Raw genomic sequence first — 23,005 nt, 5'->3', positions numbered from 1 at the left:
TAAAAGTTATTATTAAGGTTATTTAAGGCATAATAAATATATATATATTAAAGGTAAGGGAGTTTATTATGATTTTTTGCTATAATAATTACCTTTTTATATATTAAATATTATTATTATAAATTACATTATATAAATTTATAATATTAATAATATTAATTAATATAATTAAAAGATTATTTCTTTAAGCCTTGTTAATTTATAATTATCTTTATAATTATTAATTAATATTAATTAAGTTATATATTATAATATAATGTTTAGTTAATATAGTAATTAATTATTATTAATTATGAAAGAAAGGAAGGTAAAAGGCTTGATTATGCTAACTATTTTATATATAGCGTTAGGGCTGCAGCCTGCTGGGTATTTTAACGGGCTAAAGCTGCTTAGTTTTAAATAGTCCTCCATATAAACAACACCTATTATTCCTATAATAATTATTATATTAATACTTAAAAAATAAGGTTATTTATAGTTTTTCCTAAATTAAACTATTAATGCTATATATTTCCTTTTAAAAATAAAAATAAAGAAACTTTATTATTGCTTTAAATATTTATTAATAAATTAACTATATTAAATGCTTAAAAAGGCTAATAATTTAAATATTAATAAATAAATAATAATAAAGATTAAGAAGATATATTATTATTATTAAATAAATAAATTCGCACTTAAGCGTTTTAAGTTTACATTATATAATAATTATAAATTTAACTATAAAATCTTAGTTAATATAATATATTTAAGCAAACGCTTAATTCTTTATATTATAAATTAAGTTATTACTTTTTAAAAAGTAAAATTCTTAAAATCTATATTTATAAAAATTATATAATAAATACTATAAATGCTTTAAATTAATATATACTAAGAATTATTAAATATTATTAAATATAATATAAAAATAAACTTTATATTCTTAAAATTTTATTTAAAAGCATAAATAATGGAAATTAAATGTAAATAAATTTTTATAAAAGCATATTAATTTATTAAGAAAGTTAAGAAATATTATTAAGCTTTTAAATAAGTACATAAAATCCTATATATTAAATTATATAATAATATAAATAATAATGTTATTTTATAAATAATTATAAAAGCTATTAATATTATTGCTAAATTAAATAAATTAATTCTTATGCTTTTAGTTTTTAATACTTACTTATAAGTATTGCATAAATTATTATTATTATTAATAATATAAAAGTAAATAAAAGCTATCTTAAAGGCTATAAAAATATTATAAAAAATTATAATTAAATAATAAGTATAAAATGCATTAAATATTAAGGTTAAACCTATCTTTAATATAAAATATTTACTATAATATAAAGTTTATATATAAAGAAAAAAAAAGGATAAAAGAATTTATATAAGGTTATTACTATAAATAGCTATAATATAATCTTAAATATATTAAATAAAGCTATAATGTTTAAGTTAATAATTATTTAATTATATTATTAAAATAATAATAAGGAAATGTAATTCTTATAAGTAAAAAACTTAGCTATAAAACTTTAAATATAACTTATTATGCAATTATTATTATTAAAAAATAAAAGATTATATTATTATATTATATATTTTAAAGAAAGAAAATAAAAATTATAACTTAGTAATTAAATTAAGATAAGATAAAGTTATTATAATATTAAGCTTATTATTTAAAGAGTTTAATAAAATGGAAATTAATAATTTTATTGCTAAAGGTATTTTTTAAATTAAGAAATGATTAATAAAGTAATATAATAAATATTTTTTTTTTAAGTTTTATATAATATAAAAAGTAAAAAGCAAAATTATAAAATTATATAAGAAATCTTAATTTATTATTTAAAGTTATAATAATAATAAAAAGGAATTAATTTTAATGCAAAGCTTAATTATTTAAAAAATAAGTTAATAAATAATCTTTATATTTACCTTTTTATTAATTTAAGAAAAAGGCATAATTCTTATATTTTAAGATATTACTTAAGCTTACCTTTAAGCAAAGTTAAAATTATATAAGATAATTTTTATAAAATTATTAAAGGAATTAAAGAATAAATATTCTTTAAGCATAATTATTTATATTATTTAATCTTTATATAGCATAATAAAATTTAATATTTATTAATTTAATATATATTAAAGATATTATTAATAAAAGCTTAAGATAAATTACTTTATATATAATTCATATTTAATAATTATAAAGCTTATATAATTTTTTAAGATAATAAGTATATAAATAAATAATATATTAATTTTATTTATATTAAAATTTTAAGATAAGAAAAAGATTAAAATAAAAGTTATAAAATTATAAAGAAAATTAAAATAAGAGTTAATGCTTAAAAACTTAATAAATTATAATAAGGCTTATATAATTATAAATATTATTAATTTAATTATTACTTAATAAAAGAGATAAGTTAATAAACTTACCCTTATTAATATAATAATTAAAGATGCTTTTTAAAAATACCTTAAATAAAAAGCTTATAAAGCATATATAGCTTTAATTTATTAATTAAAAGCTTTATATAATCTTTTAATAGCTATATAAGTATAAAACTTAAAAGCAAGAGATTATAAAAGCTTAAATATATAATTATTATAATAAATAAATAATGTTATGCAAGGAATTAAATATATATTCTTAAATCTTAAAATAATAAAACTTTTTATATTTATAAATATATTATTTATAAATAATTAAAACTTAATATTTTAACTTAAATATATTATTATTTTTATAAATAAAACTTATAAGGAAATTAAGATATTTATAATAATAAATAATATTCTTTATTAGTTATTAATAAAGTATAAATATATTATTTAAAGCATATTAATAAGTAAAATTTATAATATAATAAATAAAGTAAATATTAAAATCTCCTTAGTTATAATAATTAAAATAGCTATAAAATAATTTTTATTATTAAATATATCTTTAATTATTTATATAAACTTATATAGCTTATATAAATACTTTATAAAGTTAAGAATAATAAAGAAAAAACGCCTTATAATTAATATTATATTATTATAAAAATTATATAAAATAAAAAAAATTATTAAAGTAAGGTAAATAAATAAAAAGGATAACCTTATTAATATAATAATAAAATTAACTTTAAATATTATATTATAAAAGCTTATTAATAATAATAAGCTTTATATATAAGTAAATAAGTTAATTAAGAAACTTAAAATAGCCCCTTTTTATTAAGAAAAAAGTAACTTATTGCTGGCTTTTTCCTTTTAACTTTATTGCCGCTAATTATAAAATCTTATACCTTTTAAACTTAAACCCTTAATATAAACTTTAACCTTTTATATTTTAGCTAAAACCTTTTTAATACTTTATTATATATAAGGATAATCTTATAATTATTAATATTATTAATAATTATTATTTTAAAATTAACTTTATTATTATTATTATCTTTTATTGCTATTTATAAATAATAATATTAAAATTAATTTTTATTAAATTTATTTATAATTTATTAACTTTTTTTATAATTAAAGAATAAATTAATAATTATTATATAATACTTATAATTACTTATAAAGTCTTATATTATAAATATTTATTTTAATTATTAAATTCTTATAAAAATCTTTTTCTTTTTATTATAATAAAAAATATTAATAATAATTTATAAAAGTTATTTAATATTTTTATTAATATACCTTATAAAGATAATAATAATAAGCGGAATTATTTAATAAATATTATATTTATTACTTATATTAAAGATATACTTAATATAACCATTATTATAATTATTATTAATATAATTAATATTAAAGGTAGCCTTATTATAATTCTTAAATAAAATTAAGATTTCCTTATAAATATTATAATTATAATTTTAATTAATAAGATAAATATTATAATTATAATCTTAATTAATAAAATAAATATTATAATTATAATCTTAATAAGTAATAAGATAAAAATTAAAATTATTATTAAGGTTATAAAAAAGGCTAAAATTACCTTAATTAATAAAGATAAAGATAAGTTTATTAATTTTATTAATTCTTATAATAAGGTTATTGCTAATAATGTTTATTTAATAAATATTAATAAAGATATTAATAATAATAACTTTTATTTACTTACTTATTTAATAAATATTAATAAAAATATTAATAATAATAACTCTTATTTACTTAATATTAATAATAATTTAATTATTATTAATAATAAAGATAATTAAAATTAAGTTAATAAAATCTTAATAAAGATTATAAAAATTACCTTTAATTTTACTTTTATGCTAAGTATTAAAAAAAGCAAGCTGCTTATTAAAATTAACTTTTATAAAATTATTAAAATTAATAAGCTAAAGATTATAATTATAGCTTAAGTTAAAATACTTTTTTTAAATAATGCTATTATAATAATTATTATTTAAATTATTAATAACTTTTAATATTAAAATAAGTAAATATTTTTTAATAATATAATTAAAAAGCTATATATTTATATTAAAAATATTAAAACTTTTAATATAAAATTATATAATATTCTTAATAATAAGAATTATTAAGATAATTATTATTTTAAATGCTAAATTATTATAATCTTTATAATAAATAACTTAATAAGAATTTTAATTTTAAGTATTTTTTATATATATTAAATTAAAAAGATTTAATTATTAAAGGATTAAATTATTATATTAACTTAAATTTAAAACTTTTTATATTAAATTATTAATAAGTATATATAAGGCTTATATATAAAGAGATTTATTAAAAAATATATATTATTATTTAAGTAATTTAAATAAAAAATAATTATTAAAGAAATTAAAAAAAATAATAAAAAGTAAAAAAAGAACTTAATAAATAATTAAACTGCTTATAATGCTTAATTTTAAAAAAATAAAAAGTAATTAAAAAAAATTAATTTAAAATAATATTAAGTATATTTTAATAATAAAAATAAAAATAAAGATAATAATATTTATATTATAAAGATATATAATAAAAATAAATATAAGTTAAAGAATTTAATATTAACTTTATAAATATTAATTTCTCTTATAAAAAAGAAATTTAAAATTAAGGCTTTTATATAAAAGTTAATAATTTTTATAAAAAAATAACTTTAAAAATTAAGTATTAAGAATAATAAATATAATATTTAAAAAATAATATAATAATAAAAATTATAAGTTTAAAAAATAATATAATAATAAAAATTATTAAAATTTGCTTTAAAACTTATAAATTATAATTTTAAGCTTTTTTAATAATGCTTTTTTATAATAAAGATTATATATATATAATATATAATAAATTATAATTTTAAATTAATTATAATAAAAATTATATATATTTATTAAAAAAAGAGAAAAACTATAAGTATTAGTAAGTATAACCCCTATACTTAAAAGGCTACTTTAGTTATCTCCTCCAGGGCACATAGCCTCTTAAAACTTAAACAGAACAACACCAATACACGATTGCTTTCCATATGACTATCGTACATACGAGAGACCTACCAACAGTGGCAAGCTGTGATGGCTTCCCCATAGGTACCCAGCGGTGCAGGAGATGGAGGGAAGCAAGAATTGCCAGGATTATTGCACCAACCGGCATCAAATGCTATGGGCGTAGTCATTGAATGCGTCGCCACGACGCAAGTACGTATTTATCATCACTCCCTGAAAATAATCCCTCGGTTTAAGCTGAGGGTAATCTCCCATATGCAGGGGAAACAACTTGAAGGTACACGGATAAAAGCTCGGCAGCAAGCCGTGACCGGGCCTGTTGGGTGACTTGATTTCCACTGCAACACAAGCTCTAGACCATTTCGGCTCGATCTGAAGTCATTGTGGATCAATCGCTGGCCTTTGGCGACTGTGGCCTACTGTTGCGCCAACGGATTGTCCGCAACATATTACCCTCCTTTCCGTAGCCTCGGTTCGCCCCGGTCTCGTCCCCACAAGCCAAGGTCGCAACGAAGAAACATTTCCATCCTAAATCCCGGCGCTTTGAAGACTCGCAGAGCAGGCCCGACAAATCGCGCGATGGTCGCATGGGAAGATCAATTGGCTCTGCAGCCACGTCTACTAGTACTAGTACTCTATGTGGAAACAGCATCACCAGACCGTTGCCACTCAAACGCTTGACTTTCCCATATCTGCCTCCGTGCTACAGTCTGCCATATGCAATTCGAGATTCGCCCTATAATGAGACATTAGACTGAGACTGAGATATGTAGATGAGAATTAATCACCGCTTTTGATTCTGGCGCAATGTGTGGTGGAGATCGGGCTAGAATCAACCCTGCTTCACACTGGTATGCCCGCGATATGTGTCTGTTGGTTGGTGGCGGAGTAAGCCCCTCAGGCCCTGATAACGTCTTCCCAGGGCAATTCGGGACCAGTGCTGGATGTATCTCCCCCTTCAGTCTGTTGGTCCGAATGCAAATCCCGTGCCGCAAGTGGGACCCATATAAGCTGGTACGGTTAACTCGGGTTCAACACCTCTCTTGGTTACATGGAAGGCATTGATGTGACATGTCGTTGGTTCCCACTCAACCTGAAAACTCAGGGCTCCTGCGGGGATATTTGCGAAACTTGAAGATCCCTGGGATGAACTGCGACCAGCCCCACCATGCCTCGTCGCTTTGAAGTAAAGTCCAACGGCAAATCTGCCTGAGAAAGCGACTCAGACCAATGGCGACTGTAAGGACCAATTGCAATCGCCAGGAACGCCGGTGCATGCTGACCTAGCTTATATGCTTGAATAACGTCCACAACTCAGACTCATTTCTTGGGTGCAATATAAAGAGGCAACTTTCTTGGGGTGTGGTGGATTTGTGACATGGCAGGCTGTGATCTATACAGGTACAACGAGTATGCGGGCGCCCAGATGACAAATGCTATGCGTTACTTATGTTTGCCACCTGGGAAGTTCTCATCTACTGTTTCCACTGTTCAAAGTTGAGGGAAAGCGCGAAGGAGGAAGGGGGGTATCGTGCTCAAGTGGTACAACACTGTGATGCTTGGCCCAGGGCCACAAATTAATAACTGTCAGTGATATTTCTGTTTGTTTCCACCTACCTTAATCTGTGTGTGAACAACTTGCAGCATCCTTGGGGGTTGTGGAGCCATCGGTCGTCATTTCTGACACCTCGAGGCGAATCTTTTCATCATATGCAGTTGTATACCGACGTTGAAAAAGTTCATCCAGCGGTTCATTCCTGGGCCGCTTGATTCAGGCATCTGTGATGAAACCGCAGTGTCTAAATCCAGCAAGAGAAGCACGTATCGCCAGTGCGAGGGGAGCATCGAGATGCACACATTCACAGGGCACCAGGCTCGGAACTCGAAGACACATCCAGTCATGGAAGAAACTATGGATACCGCTGCTGAAAGTGTACACGGAGATGACCACAGTGATCGGGCTATACTTGAGACGAAGGTCTCTACCTAGGTTCTGCGACATGACCATGATGTGGACGATATCGGGCTGGTCAACTCGCGCAAGGATTGACATTACAACGTGCCTTGCAAAAATGCATACATCAACACCGTGAAGTGGCGAGTACCAGTACTAGACGATGAGCATAAAACAAAGTTTGAACTTTTCATCGAGAATAGAACTTTAATGAAACTGTGCCTAATCACTGTCACTCCGTATCATCTATCGCTGCCACTAGAGCACCTCTCAAGGCTAGGGAAAGTCATGTGACGGTACGGCACTTATATACTGCTGTGGTGTTTCCAATTGTGATTGGAATTTACTGGTCTTTTGGCCAAGTGGTCTATTCGCTAGCAGTGATAGATTCGTCTCAAGTCATAGATCAATTTCCTACCGAATTTGCAACTGGAAGCGGTGGTATGAAACCAGGTCTCAGATATGTTCTTCAAAAATACAAGCGTCCTACTTGTGTGTTACGCTAGACTCTGAAATTCGTAAGTGTCACATTTATTTATCTTGGAGAGCCATGTTCTCATATTGGAGAAGTTCACATCCTGGGTACGGCGACATCAGGATGCTTCGAATGATGTCTGTCTGCACATGAAACACAGTCCTGTAACAAAGCGGCAAGGATTCGATAACGCTCACTTCATAGTCCGCAATAGACCAGGGACATGATAGCGGCCGTATCTAAATAAAAGTTCTTTGATCTCAACAAGCCTATCAAATTTCCATTGGCCAGCAAGGTGTTGGCGTCAACTCCTATAGATGCTCTCACCCAAAAATATCGCTACCCCAAAATAGCAAGGTCGCACACACAGTGCCTGGTCAGAACCGACTTGAGTATCCACGTGCTGATGGCGTGGGAGGCCGCTTCCGCCCAGTGCTCGAATGCGAAGTTGCACGAAAGCTAGGCAGGTTCTCAAGCTCCGTGTCACTTCCTCCTCGGCTGCCGTCCTGCTTGTGATTGCCGCGAGCTCGAGCAAGGGCAGCCGCATCAATCTCGTCCAGAGAAGTCGGGTTCATCTCCCAGGTACAAAGACTCGCGACAACCTCGGCAACAGCGACCCAGAACATGACCCAGACCATGCTCTGGAAAGACGCCGAGAACACTTCCTTTACGTCTCTTACGACTCCGGCGTCTTTCTCAGGCATGTCCATCAGCGCCATGGGGGAGCGGTGGAGGGCGTCCTTTTGCTGGGGTGAGAGCTTGGCTTCGAGAGACTCGAGACGAATGTTGAAGATTACATTGCAGATTACCAGGCCCAAGGCTCCACCGAGGACCCTGACTTGAGCCATTACTCCTTGGGCCACGGCGTGGTCTCTGCCGGAAGCCTGAATCTTGGTGAGAATGGTAGCGGAGGAAAAGGTCAGGCCTACGCCGAGACCAAAAATTGCTTGATAGCCGAATTGCGGGTTCGTAGGCGACGACGGAGCATCAAAGGTAGTCAAGAGCCCAAGTCCGATGACCTGGAGGCATGACGCCGCTACAAGGGTTCGTGAGGTGTTGTTCTTGCTCTTCGACAAAGCTCCGGCGATGATGGAGCCCAGAGAAGTGGCCCCGAGCATAGGGATCAGGTGGACGCCTGCCATCAGCGCCGAGTCTTCATTGACAATCTGGAAACGCTCTGGAAGGGTGATGACTATTGCCAGATAGCAGTATCCCGAAAGGAACATTGCACTGAGGGATTTTGATCAGTCATTCGTCTTGTGGAACAAGGAAATGGAAGTCTAAAGAAGAGGGCAGTGACACAGCACTTACACAACGGCGGACATGTATACACGATTGTACACTAGTCGAACTGGGAAGACCGGCTCGATATGCATTGGGAGATGCTTGATAATGAGCTGCCAGCCCCAGAATAAGGCCCAGCAAACAACCGACACCACAAATGTGGCGATGAATTCGACACTCGTCCACGCAAATATCATCGTCCCGGCTTGCTGCAAGCTAAAGACCATGAGCACACAGGCAGCGAGGATGAAGATGTTGCCAATGAAGTCAATCCTCCAGAACTCGCGCCAAGGATGGATAGGTTTGCCAAAGTCCTGTGGCCAGAGGACGACGAGACCAAACATGCAGGTGAAGCCAGCAGGAATACTAAAAGCGAGTCAGTATCCGGGCACAGCCGTGTTCCCCTTCCGGTGCCTTACTTCATGTAGAATATCCACCGCCAGTTGCCTCCAGAAATGGCACCGCCGAGAAGAGGGCCCAGGACGAATGAAGTGGCGAGCGTGATTCCGATGAGCATGCCGATCAATGCATTTTTACCGTGGGGGGCAATCTCTGCAAGGGATATCTGGGATAGACTGTAAAGGCCTGAGCCTCCGACCCCCTGTAGGGCTCGGAAGATGATGCTGTGGAAAGTGTGTGGTTAGCTGAAGAACCGCCCCGACGACTGCCGGCCTAGATAGAGAGAACCTACAGCTGCGGCATATCCGTAGCTAGACCGCATCCAAGTGAACAGCTCGAGAATATGAGCCAGGAGAATAGGAAGATCGGGAGACGGCCAAAATGGTCGGCGAGTTTGGCGAACCCTATTGCGCAGCCTAAGGAGTCGTGGTTAGTTCGCATCTTTACCGGGTTTAGGCTACAGAGCGATTACCCAGGTATGAGAGCAGGTATGCCAGCACTACCCAGTACATGTCCTGAAAATTCTGGAGATCTGTGGCAATCGTGATAAGGGCCGTAGAGACGATCGTGGTATCTATCACAGAAAACAAGAGACCGCCGAGCATGCTGATACCCAATCAGTTCTTCGTCTGGAGAACACAAACGGTGCCTGTTTGACTGTGCTTACAACATGATGATAAACCCCAGACGTGCGCCATTCACCTGCGGTGGCGGAGGTGGGAGGCAGTCCTCAAGGGAGTCCTTGAGTGGAGTAGTCATTGTATTTTGATCTCTCGTGTTCATTGAGCCCATGGACAGGTCGCTGTTTGATGGTGGCAGATACACGTCATACGTCGACTCTGGTAATTGACGCCTGTAGGAACTCTGAGGAGAAAATACAGGCCGCGGTTGCGTTGTATGCAGGCCAACTTTGGAATGCCAAGAAGACGTTGAGGTGGTTGGTGGTAGTGGGGGTGAAGTTGAGTGGTGTGCCTCAGAGTAAAGGTTGTCTTTGGAAGAGATCGAGGTGTAAGGTCGCTTGTGGACCCACTTCCTATTCACCAATACCTGGTCATTGTGACCTTCCATTGAAGCCATCGCTGTTGGGTTCTTCTCCAAATCACTGGCGTTGAGAAATCATTGGGTCGTTTGAGGCAGGAAGCAAACAACATTCACTTGATGCTGTTCGAAGTCCTCGATGTGAAGGGCCAGGGGCTTATATCTCCGCGCCACGAGACGTCCAAATTTACCACTACCCAGAGAGCTGGGACGTCAATCAATTAATGATGCGCTCGCTTAATCTTCCAGAATGCAACCGAAGACAGCACCTGCGCAGAGCTTCATGACCTCTCAGCTGTCTTTGGTCCGAGGCGAGGTGCCAATCTCGTCCAACCTCTTTTAAGATGGGTCAGGAAGTACAGACAGGAGGAAGATCCGAGGAGAGGCTGCAGGTGCCCAGGCAAGGCCCAGGTCTGGGAGAGTTCCAACCTTATTGAACTCAATACGTATGTGCATGGGTAATATGCTTCTAACAGCGCCACCAGACGGCAGCCAAAAGTTGACGGATATCGTGCAACGTGACACAGATTCTGTGCCTGAACACAGCGGTCGAGTGGCGGAGAATCCCATGCCAAGTGTCTCAATGAGGTCACATGGAACTGAATCTGCTCATAGCAAGCCAGCCATCCACCGTACACAGTCGACTGCTCGACCGTTCCCCTGTCTATCATTCCATCGACCACACGTGAAAGCTGCGGCCTCGTGTGATGACACGAACCAGTGGCCGAGCAGCAGCCGAGTCAGTGTTTCGCAAACCCGTCGTCCGAGTCTCTTCGAAAGACCGTTGAGCGGCCGAATCGAATCCGAACGCTTCTGAAAACAGCGTGAGTCACTTGGGAGGATCAAGGAGCGCGAAAGCTCTGCTCGTGCCACAAACCAAGACCAGAAGCGCAGTTTCTGGGCGTTCACTTCAGCTGGGTAGTCGACGCCGTCCAGCCCGAGACAGGCTCAAGCAGAAACATACACAGTCCGCAGGGTACCCGCTATTCTGAGCCGACGAGGCGAAGACCGGGTATCCAATGAGCCAGCGGGCTTACAACTGCAGTTAAGGCCGTACTTGTGACTCGATCCAGTTTTTCCCAGTTTGTTGAGGTGGCACCAGGCGACACGGACAAACACTTGATCGATATACAGACAGGCATGCGGATGAGGCTAGTCGGCCTGCTAATCTGGGTCGCTAAGGGCGACCAATGCAGGACTCCGTCCTGTGTGACCTTCCTGCCAGACACTTCTGGCGGTGCGAGCAAGACACGGCTGGGCTTGAAATGGGCTTGAACTACAGGATCGGTGGCCCTCCCCCATATGCAGTACACCTGTTGGCTGCTGCAAGAGTCATCTCAGATGCTGTCGTCTATTTCCTCCTCCCAATTCCTCGGATACTACAGGCCAGAGCAAGAATGGAGAGTACTACGAGATCAGGAGGGCGGCCTGAACGCCATGGAGAAGCCTCGGCTGCTCGGCTGTTCCCTAGCGCAACCCAGTTGAGTGTCTTGCAGTGGTGTGTGTAACAGAACGTCAAGACTCAAGACTTTCGCCCGTGTGGCCAAGTCGCGAGTGCGAGGGGGTAATAAGTCGTCCCGTCCGCCTGCTCACCGCACCTTGTCGCCACAGCCGACTGTTGAGACTTGCAAGCCCAAGCGACCCCAGTGGTGGTCAGCAATTGTCTCGTGGGCGAGACAGTGCTCGTAATCGCTTTGGGATCCTGATCCACTTGGACAGCATCGTGCCATCAGGGCCATTGGGACTTGCAGTGACGTCCAATGCACGATCGATCCACAAGGACATTGCGCAGCCTTCATCATCCAGGGCATAGCGACTGAGATTGGTAAGCTGCTACCAATGGGCTGGTCGAGTCCGCAGGTGCGCCTGCCTGGGCGTACTCGATTCGGGTTCACCCATCCTGCCAGGAAAGCGGGCCGTGGGCTGTCGTTACACCCGTGGACGTAGGCGCTGCGGCGGCTGGCTGGCTGGCCGCCATACGGCGTACCATGTTGACAACGGCCGCTGCCGTCCTTGGCAAGTGAGGCTATAGAGGATGTGCACGATCGCCGATGTCCGGACTGTGGTAGTGTGCTTGATAATTGCCGAAATATTGCCAATGTGACTACGTAGTGAGTAGCAAACGGTTTCTGACACGACCTGGAGCTTCAAACGAGTCGACACAGAATCATACGTGGGTTTTTCGTTGCAGTTTCCAGGGCTGTACGTAGGGAACCAATGACTGCAAAGTCAAGACGAAATGAATGAGGCTTTTCGCTTTGGTTTGAGTTTAGCATCAATTGATGGTCTCTTTCCCTATTATTTGGCTCCAACGGCGAGGGATTGTTGCGAAAGACGGACTTCTAAGTTGATACTAGCATCTCAACATCGGCAAATGGACTCTCGGGAAGGCGCTTCCCGGCCAAGCAGCCCCAAGCTCCTCCGAATACACTCTGTACCTGTACCTGCTTGCTTGTCCAAAAACTCGCATTGCATCTGAGAGAGGTCTGTCGAATTTCCTTTCGATGTTTTGTTTTTTTCACAACTGGTCTCACCCTAGGATCCGGTCCAATGCTTCATCGCAGGCCCACGCCAGCCCTGCAAGAGGAGAAAGGATTTGACTGACCCCCAAGGTTGGCAAGTCCTGTCCAAACCATGCGCCTTCCATGGCCGTCGCACCAGCAGCACGTCAATGCTCGTCTCGATGTCGCCTCGGAGCCGCATCTCGAGCACTTGAACGCCCTTTGATCCGCTCGTCGTCGGCATTTCCCTGTTCCTCCCCGAAACCCGCGCGGCCGCTCTGACTGTCTGATACGGTGGCACGGCATCATATTCTCCCTGCGGAAAAGCACGGGAGTCTTTTGGCACCCCCAAAGAGGGCGACTGTCCCACACAGATGGTCAGACAGGGCACGCTGCCACTGTGTCTGCTGGGTCGACGCTGACACTAGGCCCAGGGGGTGGATGAAGAACAGAACTGCGGCTGCTTGCAGGATCTTGCACATCGATTGCGTCTGTCAGTTGTCAGGTTTCGCACCAGCGTACCAATCCGTTCGGATACAACGGCCGGGGCACGACGACTTCTGTCCCAAACGTCTGCTGCTGTATCTACTTCGTACTCTTCCTTGCCCTCCCGTCTTCCGGATGACACTGTCTTGTTTCCTTGGATCTTCAAAATGGTCCTTTTGAAGCGCTACGTCACGATATGGTCGCTCACCGCCGTCATGGCCGCCCCTGGTTTTGCAGTCGCCCGGTTCTCATCTGCAAGGATCCGTTCTGAGCGGCTCCGAGGAATGGTCGACTCATTTACCCGACTTTGCTGGAGACTTCCGATCCACGGGCAACGAGGTTTCATCCATCGTGCCCATCGGGCCCCAAACATGGAGCGACATCTCCCCTTTCCTGCATGTGCACAGTTACTTGCACCGCAGCGAGCTCCTAGTCACCCAAAACTGGCAGAACCGCGTCCGTTTTCAACAATACAGCCACTCTGGCTCAGCCCACGGTCACGAACGTCACCTGAGAGAGCTTGAATGACCCTGTTACCGGGGCTATCGGTTATTAGTCGCCCTCTGAGCCGTTCGGACACGTCATCCGAGGACATCGTGGCAACACTTCCGCGTTAATTTGGCAAGCACGCTCTTGACCAAACGCAACGCGATGCTCCATGTTATTGGTCGAAGTATTGATTCTTCTCTGCCAAGAAAAGACCTATTGGAATGCAAGGGGTACGTTTGGGCGCCATTACTGCCCAAAATGTCTGCTCTTGGGGAGCTACTCGCACATTGCCAGCTTGGGTCCGGCTCTTTCCCCCACAAACTGTTGTTTACCCGACGAGACGGTGCATTGGTTTTTCAGGGCTAATGTTTCTCATGATTCAGGTGACATCTGTCAGCTGAGGCTTAGTGCTGACCGGCGCCCTCTCAGCTCAGTAACCTGAGGATCAGGGGAATATCTGCGACTGGGGGCTGGGCCACAGTAGCCAAGAGACTATGATGTCCAAGGAGGCAGGTTTTGGAAGAGATACACTGTCTGTCATCCTCCCCACAGCCAACGGGCACTCCGTCTCATGTCGAAGACGCGGTGCGGCGACACGAAATGTGTTCTGGAGCCCGAGGAAGCAACCTCATAGTTGAGCATGGCATCTGTCTGACGAAATATAGGTAAGAGGTATGGTCGGATCTCCTACTTGAGGTTTTTCTCTAACTTTCCTATTCTGTCATATTCTCCTGGTCTCCGATCCCTGTCATTTGTCGTATGTGCGAGCCGTCTTTTGTCCCGCGGAAGTACTGCATCTCGCAGCTCGGCCCGCCCCTTGTGGCTCTTCATATCCTGCCCCGATCCGTTGGTTTTTCATGGCAATGCATGCGTCTAATGCATGCGAGCTGTTAGAGCTTCCGGGAGATGAACTGAGAAGGAGTCGATTGGATGGTCTGATGAATTATTTTCTCGAACAAGGTGTTGGGAAATTTCCGCTGTGGCCATCTTTGGAACAACGTCTCCTTTTTGCAGGATCTCTCCTTTTTGCACACTTGTCTAATGAGACTCGTGCTACCAATCGGTCCGATCCTTCTCTGCATTTAACTCTTGTATCCGTCTCATCATTGGTGGTCATCGTCCAAGTTTAGAGTCGAAGAGGGATGAGCTATGTGTCACCAATAGCATTAGGAGGGAAACAATGAGCCTCATCGACTCGGAGGCAACAAGACTCGGAGCTGTCTAGGTACTCGGGCAGGCTCAATCACTATTATCGCCACTTTCACCCACGAGGGTCTATGATAAGGGGTGAATGCTGCCTCGGAACCTTGCCATCTGAGGCTCGGGAGTACCGGAATCCGCAGAGACCTCATTCACTTCACCAATTCACCTGCCGCCAGGAAACATCAACGACATCAACAGAGCCAGTGAACTGCATTCAAAACATCGGGGTTAAAATCCCCCACCACCACTCGACGCCTTGTCCAGAAACGTCTCTCTTTAACTTATCTCCTGGAAGCAACAACTGATACATCACTATTGGGACTTGACAGCTCAACCGCCCCTTGTTGTCCGTCCGTGCAATTCCTTCAATCGCTCCATCAACCTCAGGTCTCCCGAGCTGTGAACCATCTTGGATCACATCTTGGGTAGAGCCGCCCCTTTGCGCGGCTTTGAAACGGGCCTACAGCTTCATTAAGTGTCTCTCTCGCCCTCACAAACACACCCCCTCCCCCCACCCGCGACCGAGACAGGCCCCTCCTTTCGCCTTTCAATCAGCACAGACTTGTTTCATCAAGGAACAATGGGTGAAGCGCTCATACCAGACGACGATGCCGTCGTACCTGTCGCAATCGTCGGCCAGGCTTGCCGCTTCCCTGGAGAAGGCGCGAATATCGAGTCGCTCTTTGACATGCTTAAGAAAGGCGGCGATGCCTGGTCAGAATTCCCTAGCGATCGTCTCAATATTGACGGCTTCTATCACCCGAGCGGCCAACGTCAGGGCTCCATTGGCTTCAAAGGAGCTCACTTTCTCGAGGGTGACATCAAATCCTTTGATGCTACGGTATGCAGCGGACATTTACATACACTCGTTGACACTAAGAAGCAGCAACTAATTAGCTACGAATCAGTTCTTCAACATTTCTCAGGCCGAGGCACATGCTATCGACCCGCAGCAGCGCATCTTGCTAGAGGTCACGTATCAGGCACTCGAGAATGGTAACTAAGTCCATATCATCGCATGAACTACCTTTCCGCTAACTGTACACACAGCCGGCTACTCCAAGGAGTCGCTTGACCTTAGTGAGACTTCAGTCAACGTGGGAACATTTGTGAAAGGTAAGTCAAAAATAATAGCTGTCTCCCATCAAACAAGCCCAGAAGCCAACTCTTTAATCCGCAGACTACGAGCAAGTCATCCTACGAGACGCGGACTGGGCGCCTCAGTATGCGGCAACCGGGACCGGTGCGGCGTTGCTTTCCAACCGCATCTCGTACCAGTTTAACCTTCGAGGGCCCAGCCAGACCGTGGATACAGGATGCAGCGCAGGTCTCGTTGCCGTGCACAACGGCTGTCAGGACCTCCGTACCGGGCGATCTGATATCGCTATCGCTGCGGGTGTTGGATTGATCTTGACCCCTGCCACCATGATGCCCATGACAGCGCTGAACTTCCTAGGAAAGAGCGGGAAGTGCTTCACATTCACGAACAAGGCTGAGGGCTACGGCCGCGGTGAGGGCGTCGGCGTGGTCATATTGAAGCGACTCGATGATGCGATACGCGACAACGACACCATCCGCGCTGTCATCCGCGGATCTCGCGTCAACCAGGACGGCAGGACCCCAGGCATCACCATGCCGAGCTCCGACGCACAGCTGTCCAACATCGAGGCGGTGTACAGGGAGGCTGGACTGGGCGTTGACCAGACTGCCTATGTTGAATGCCACGGCACTGGGACGCCCGCGGGCGACCCTAAAGAGTGCTTCGCCGTGTCTCGGGCGTTTTGTGGCAGTCGCGATGCCAACAAGCCCATTCTCATCGGCTCGATCAAGCCCAACGTGGGCCATCTGGAGGGAGCGGCGGGCATAGCTGGTCTGATCAAGACAGTACTAGCTGTTGAGCGTGGTCAGATACCAAAGAACTTGTATTTCGATCCCTCAATTGGAAACCCGGAGATCAAATTCGACGAGTGGAAGATCAAGGTATGTCTTTCATCAAATGCTGTGGCCATCCACAGAGGTGGCGATGGGTCGTCTTGCGTGTGTCGTTGTGGACGCGGCCCCTGGTTATGTAATACAAGGCAGGCTGACCTCTTCTGTCTGACCCTCAGGTCCCAACTTCACTCACCGACTGGCCGAGGGACGGTCTTCGTCGTGCAAGTGTCAATTGCTTTGGCTTCGGAGGCACAAATGCCCACGTTATCCTCGACGATGCAGGCTCGTACCTCGCAGCACGGTCCTTGTCAAGCAACCACCGTTCTCTTCCCACCACGGTTTCGGCTGCTCTTGCCAATAGACAGAAGACTTTTGCTTCCACCCAGCTGATCCTCGTCTCATCCCATGAGAGAGATGGCATCGCTAGAATTGCTTCAAGGCATGTGCCTTACATCGCAGAGCACGCCTCGGAACCTGACTTGCTGGCAAACTACGCTTACACGATGTCGCGCCGTTCGGCTCTTGAGTTCAAGGCCTGTTTCATTGCACGGTCTGCGTCTGACCTCGAGGAACAGCTCGCCGCACCAGATCGCCTCAATATTCAACGCTTTCTGAGTTCTGACGATGCAGCTCCTACTCTGGCGATGGTCTTCTGTGGCCAAGGCGCTCAATGGTGGGCCATGGGCCGCGAGCTGATGGACTTCGAGCCCTTCAGTAGCAGCCTCGTCGGGGCCTCCAAGTATCTGTCCAAGATCGTGGCTAGTGATTTCGATCTTCTGCAGGAGCTGATGCACGATGTACCTTCCCTGAGTCGCATTAACGAGCCAAGAATCGCACAGCCAGCGACCACGGCGGTTCAGATTGCTCTCGTTGGCTTGCTCAAGGCCACCGGTATTCTGCCCTCGGCAGTAGTCGGTCATTCATCTGGCGAGATTGCGGCCGCATATGCTGCTGGATTCTTGACCAGAGAGGACGCCTGGCTCATCGCTTTTCGCCGCGGCGAGTACGCAGGCTCACTCCAACACTCACACCCGGATGTCAAGGGGCTGATGATGGCCGTCGGTCTGTCCGCTTTGCACGTACAGGAGTACATCCGCCGAGTCCCTCCTGGCACTGTCGTTGTTGCTTGCGAGAACAGCCCGGTATCTGTCACACTCTCCGGTGATGAGGCGCACATTCTCTACCTCGCCCAGGAGATGGATGAGGACGGCGTCTTTCACCGACTACTGGACGTCTCGACAGCCTATCACTCCTACCACATGCAGTTGATCGCGCAGACCTACCAGCAGTCTCTGGATGAAGTAAGGCCTGTCAGCACCGCGCAAGGTCCACGAATGTTCTCATCCGTTACTGGTGAAGAGATCTTTGCTTCGCAAGTCGGCGCTGAGTACTGGACCAAGAATCTGACGTCATCTGTACTCTTCAACCAGGCTTTCTTCAACATGTACCAAGCTGTCAAGCCGAAGCTTGTGCTCGAGGTCAGTCCCGCTGCGACGCTGGCCAGGCCGATTCGTGAGATTGTCACTACCCTCGCCCCGGGAAAGACAACAACGGAGCTCCCGTACATCCCGCTTCTGAAGCGAAACGAGCACGCTTCTGTCACGGCTCTGACGGCACTGGGCGACCTCTGGGCGCGCGGTTGTCCAGCTGACTTTTCGTGGGCGTGGAGAAGCAAAGAGGGCCTCTTGCCACAGCTTCTTGTCGACCTGCCTCCATACCCTTTCAACCACTCCAAGAGTTATTGGTTTGAATCCCACTTGGGCGTTGCCCTTCGCCAGAGGCAACATGGTCGCGAGGACCTGATCGGTGCTCCTCTGGTTGAATCCACTCCCCAGGCGTCTCGTTGGCGCGGCTTCCTTAGACTTGAGGAGAATCCGTGGCTGAGTGATCATAAAGTTCAAAAGGTCATCATTTACCCTGCTGCCGGCCTGATCGCGATGGCTTTGGAGGCTGCGAGACAACGCAATGATCCTTCGTTGCGGGTGGAGTCCTATCAGATCTCCAATTTCATCATTGTCAAGCCAGTCATCATCCCAGGAAACCAGCACGGCTTAGAGCACATGATCAACACTCAAGCATTGAAGATACCCTCACCGGATGCCACCAACGGCATTGCGGTCTACTCCTTCTCGATCGAGACGAAGACAGAGCACGGGCCTTGGCAGGAGAATGCAAAGGGTCTGATCAATATCTCCTACGGCGGCAAATTGGTGGACGAACCTACGATTGAGACCATCCAGTTCCAAGATTACCGTGATACGTACTGGAGACTGCGCTCTGAGTGCACTCAAGAAATCAGCGCCCGTTCGCTGTACGAGAGGCTAGATGGGATTGGCATGAACTATGGACCTCTGTTCCAGAACGTCGTCTCCCTGGCGAGGGGCCAGCACACCTGTATAAGCACGGTTCGCATTCCCGATACCAAGTCCAAGATGCCAGCGCAATTCGAGTACGACCATCTCATACACCCCGCTACTCTCGATGCCATGTTCCAGACAGTCTTCGCTGTTGGCGATGAGACGATGGTCCCGTCTTGCATCCGGCAGATTTACTTTTCGCCCGCCATGTTGCAAGGGGCTGGTTCTGAATTTCACGGATACGCCGTCGCTCGGCGCAAGGGTTTCCGTGAGGCTGTGGCGGACATCGTGATGTCGGATGACACATTCAGCAAGCCCATGGTTATCGTGAATGGCATGGAGTCCATAAAGCTGGCTTCTTCAGGCGCGTCCGGATTCCTGCCAAGCAACCGACACCTTTGCAGCGAGCTTGCTTGGCAGGAACTGTATCCTGTCTGGCCCGGCATGCATGGATCAGTGCCAATCAACAACGATGCATCTCTGGTCGTTCTGCTTCCAGACGGAGATCTCTCTGAGGCGACCAGCCGCCTTTCTTCGGCCCTTGCTCTTCCCAGCGCCGAGCGCGTTCAGCTATCTCAACTGACTTCGCAGCAAGCGAGCAAGCGCTGCATTTCTCTTGTCGAAGTCGATCAAGCCCTTGTATTCAACATGTCTCGTCCAGCTTTCGATCAAATCAAGCTACTCCTGAAGGCCACACCTGGTCTCCTTTGGCTTACAACAGGTGCTCAAAAGACTACAGAGATGCCCCTGCTGGCCCCTTTCCACGGCTTGGCCAGGACCATTCGCTCTGAGGATTCTTCCAAGCGTATTGTGACCCTGGATATCGGCGTCACTCAAAACAACAGTGATGCAGCTGCGGCCGTATCAGCCGTCCACATCATTTTTAATAAGTCTTTCGTTGAGGCTGGCGAGGTTGATATACCCGAAGTCGAATACTCTCTTCGCGACTACAAACTCTTCGTCGCTCGACTTCATCCACTTGGAGACATGAATGAGGTGATCGAGAACGGTCATGATCAAGCAGTCCTCATAGAGACTCTGCCTCTCAAGACGTTCCGTCAACCGCTGAAGCTCAAGTTTGCGCCGAGTACAGATACAACAAGGACGTACTTCGAAGCAAACGACGCCGCCAAGAAGCCCCTTGGCCCCTATGATGTTCGCATCGCCGTTCAGAGCACGAACCTCTACCAAGTTGATCTGGAAACAATCTTGGGTCGAAGCAGCGAGAGCACTTTGGGTGTTGATGTCATTGGCACAGTGGAACGGGTAGGCAAGAGTGTCACCAGGATCACGGTCGGCAGCCGAGTAGTCGCTTTGGCCAGCGACACGGTCCAGTCGTGGGTGACTGTTGATCAAATCTTCGTTCATGAACTTGACGCCCACTCCAAGATTCAAGGCTTGAGTCCAACTGCTTTGACCTGCGCATATCATCGCTTCAACAACATCGCTGGCCTTTCAAGTGGAGATACCGTCTTCATACACTGTGCTGCAGGCCCCTTCGGTGATGCAGCAATTCGGGTGGCTCAACACCTCGGGGCAACGGTTTTCGTGGGTGCATGCAATGCTGAACAGCTTTCCGACCTGCATCTGCACTATGGCCTGCCGCTGGAACACATCGTTGAAATGAGCAAGAATGCCTTGACTGAGCAGCTCATGCACCTGACAGCAGGTAACGGTGTAGACTGCGTGTTCTCGCCAACTCTTGATCATTTGGACCAGAGCGCCCAGTGCGTTGGAGACAATGGCCACATTTTCCTTGTCAGCAATACCACGTTGTCCAAAGCAGTCATCACTCCTCGGTATGCCAACGTCTCGATCCACAAGTTCGACCTCTTTGAGGTTGCAAAGAAGCGAACTAAGACTATCGCAAAGGCGTGGGAGGATGTGCTCAAGCTCGTTATGGAGGATCGGCTCGGAACTCCGTCTCCCAGACTCGTCCGTGAGGAGCGAGTTGAGAACCTCGACCAGCTTTGGGATTCTATGGCCGCAAACCCCAGCCGCCACCTGAACACGGTTCATTTTAGTTCCGAATCCCACATTCGGGTCGGCACGAACCCTCTTACTCCTATGGTTCTAAAGCCGGATGCGACATACGTCCTTGTAGGCGGTCTGGGTGGCCTGGGCAAGGCTGTGGCTGGCCTGATGGCTGACCGCGGAGCCCGCCATCTGATCTTTGTTTCTCGCTCAGGCGCGAAGACGCCCGAAGACTTTCAATTTCTGTCGTCACTATCACGACGTGGTGTCAAAGCCCTGGTTCTCCGTGTCGACGTCTGTAACGAAGACGACCTTCGCCGGGCCCTTTCCAGCACCGACATGCCGCCTGTCAAGGGCGCTGTTCAATGTGCCGCAGTGGTAGCTGATTCCGTGTGGGAGACCATGTCGTACGAGGACTGGACAGCCGCTACTTGCCCTAAGACCATCGGCTCTTGGAACCTGCACAAATTCCTGCCACATGACATGGACTTCTTCATCTTCTTGTCTTCCGCGTCCGGCGTGATCGGAAACCGAGGCCAAGCGAACTACGCTGCTGGTAACTGTTTTCAGGACGCGTTGGCCCGCTATCGCGCATCCCTCGGCATGAAGAATTCCGTTTCCCTCGACCTCGGCCCTGTAATGGGTGCCGGCATGTTGGAGGACGATGAGAAGACCCTAGCTATTCTTAAGGCCAGCGGTTTCTTCACGGTCTCCCTGGACAACTTCCTGTTCCTCGTGGAGCACGCAATGGCCGGCTGCGCAAGCGACGCCCTCCGACTGCCCGCCCAGGTCGTCACCGGTGTGGGCACTGGCGGTCTGATCCTCCAAAACGAAGTCGCCGACCCCTACTGGGCCGAGACCAAGATGTTCGAAGTCCTCAACCAGGTCGACCTCCCTGATCTGCAGTCCGACACCTCTGGGGACACGAGCTGGGGCTCCTCCATATCCACAAGCATTTCCTCGCAGAGCAGCGGCAAGGCTCTGGTCGCGGCTCTCAAGTCGGCCGACTCGGTGGACGAGGCTGCCCACGTCGCCTTGCTAGGCTGCGTGGAGTACCTCTCTTTCTCCCTGAGCATGTCCCCGGATGACATGGACGCAGACAAGTCCCTCACGGCATACGGCGTCGACTCGCTCGTCACGTCCTCTTTCCGCAGTTGGATCTTCAAGAACACCGGCGTCAAGGTCAGCGATATGGAGGTCATTGGTGCGGCGTCGATCATGGAACTGGCACGGTCTATCGCCGAGAAGGGCTGTTTTGGTGCCCAAGTCTGAGGAGCTTTAACGAACACGGAAAAAATACTAACAGTGTTGCTGAGAGAACGAAGTGAGAGTCTCCGGAAGACGGACGGCCGTGCTGCTATGAGCCTAGGGAGCGGATCTCCAGTGAGCAGGAGAGAGGTACCAAACCGGGTCAGGAAAGAGGGAAGGATGAGACGTTA

The 23,005-nt window shown here is 43.6% G+C and overlaps 2 protein-coding genes across 2 annotated transcripts; one reads left to right on the top strand and one right to left on the bottom strand.

Moving 5' to 3' along the window:
• Positions 1-8,280: 8,280 nt before the first annotated feature.
• On the bottom strand, positions 8,281-9,279 carry INS49_001583 (uncharacterized protein; the record flags this gene model as incomplete). The annotated part of the gene is made up of 2 exons (XM_043162408.1): positions 8,281-9,133; positions 9,215-9,279. The coding sequence occupies 2 exons, from the start codon at positions 9,277-9,279 to the stop codon at positions 8,281-8,283; spliced, it is 918 nt and encodes a 305-aa protein (XP_043030914.1).
• Positions 9,280-15,883: 6,604 nt separating this feature from the next.
• Positions 15,884-22,838, top strand: INS49_001582 (uncharacterized protein; the record flags this gene model as incomplete). The annotated part of the gene is made up of 6 exons (XM_043162407.1): positions 15,884-16,144; positions 16,212-16,299; positions 16,354-16,419; positions 16,484-17,283; positions 17,412-17,542; positions 17,675-22,838. The coding sequence occupies 6 exons, from the start codon at positions 15,884-15,886 to the stop codon at positions 22,836-22,838; spliced, it is 6,510 nt and encodes a 2,169-aa protein (XP_043030913.1).
• Between the last annotated feature and the right edge of the window lie 167 nt (positions 22,839-23,005).

Source organism: Diaporthe citri (assembly GCF_014595645.1).
Source record: "Diaporthe citri strain NFHF-8-4 chromosome Unknown scaffold_1, whole genome shotgun sequence".
In the NCBI taxonomy this organism is placed as follows: domain Eukaryota; kingdom Fungi; phylum Ascomycota; class Sordariomycetes; order Diaporthales; family Diaporthaceae; genus Diaporthe; species Diaporthe citri.
The sequence above is the reverse complement of the archived record's forward strand: the minus strand, read 5'-3'. Positions and strand labels throughout refer to the sequence as shown.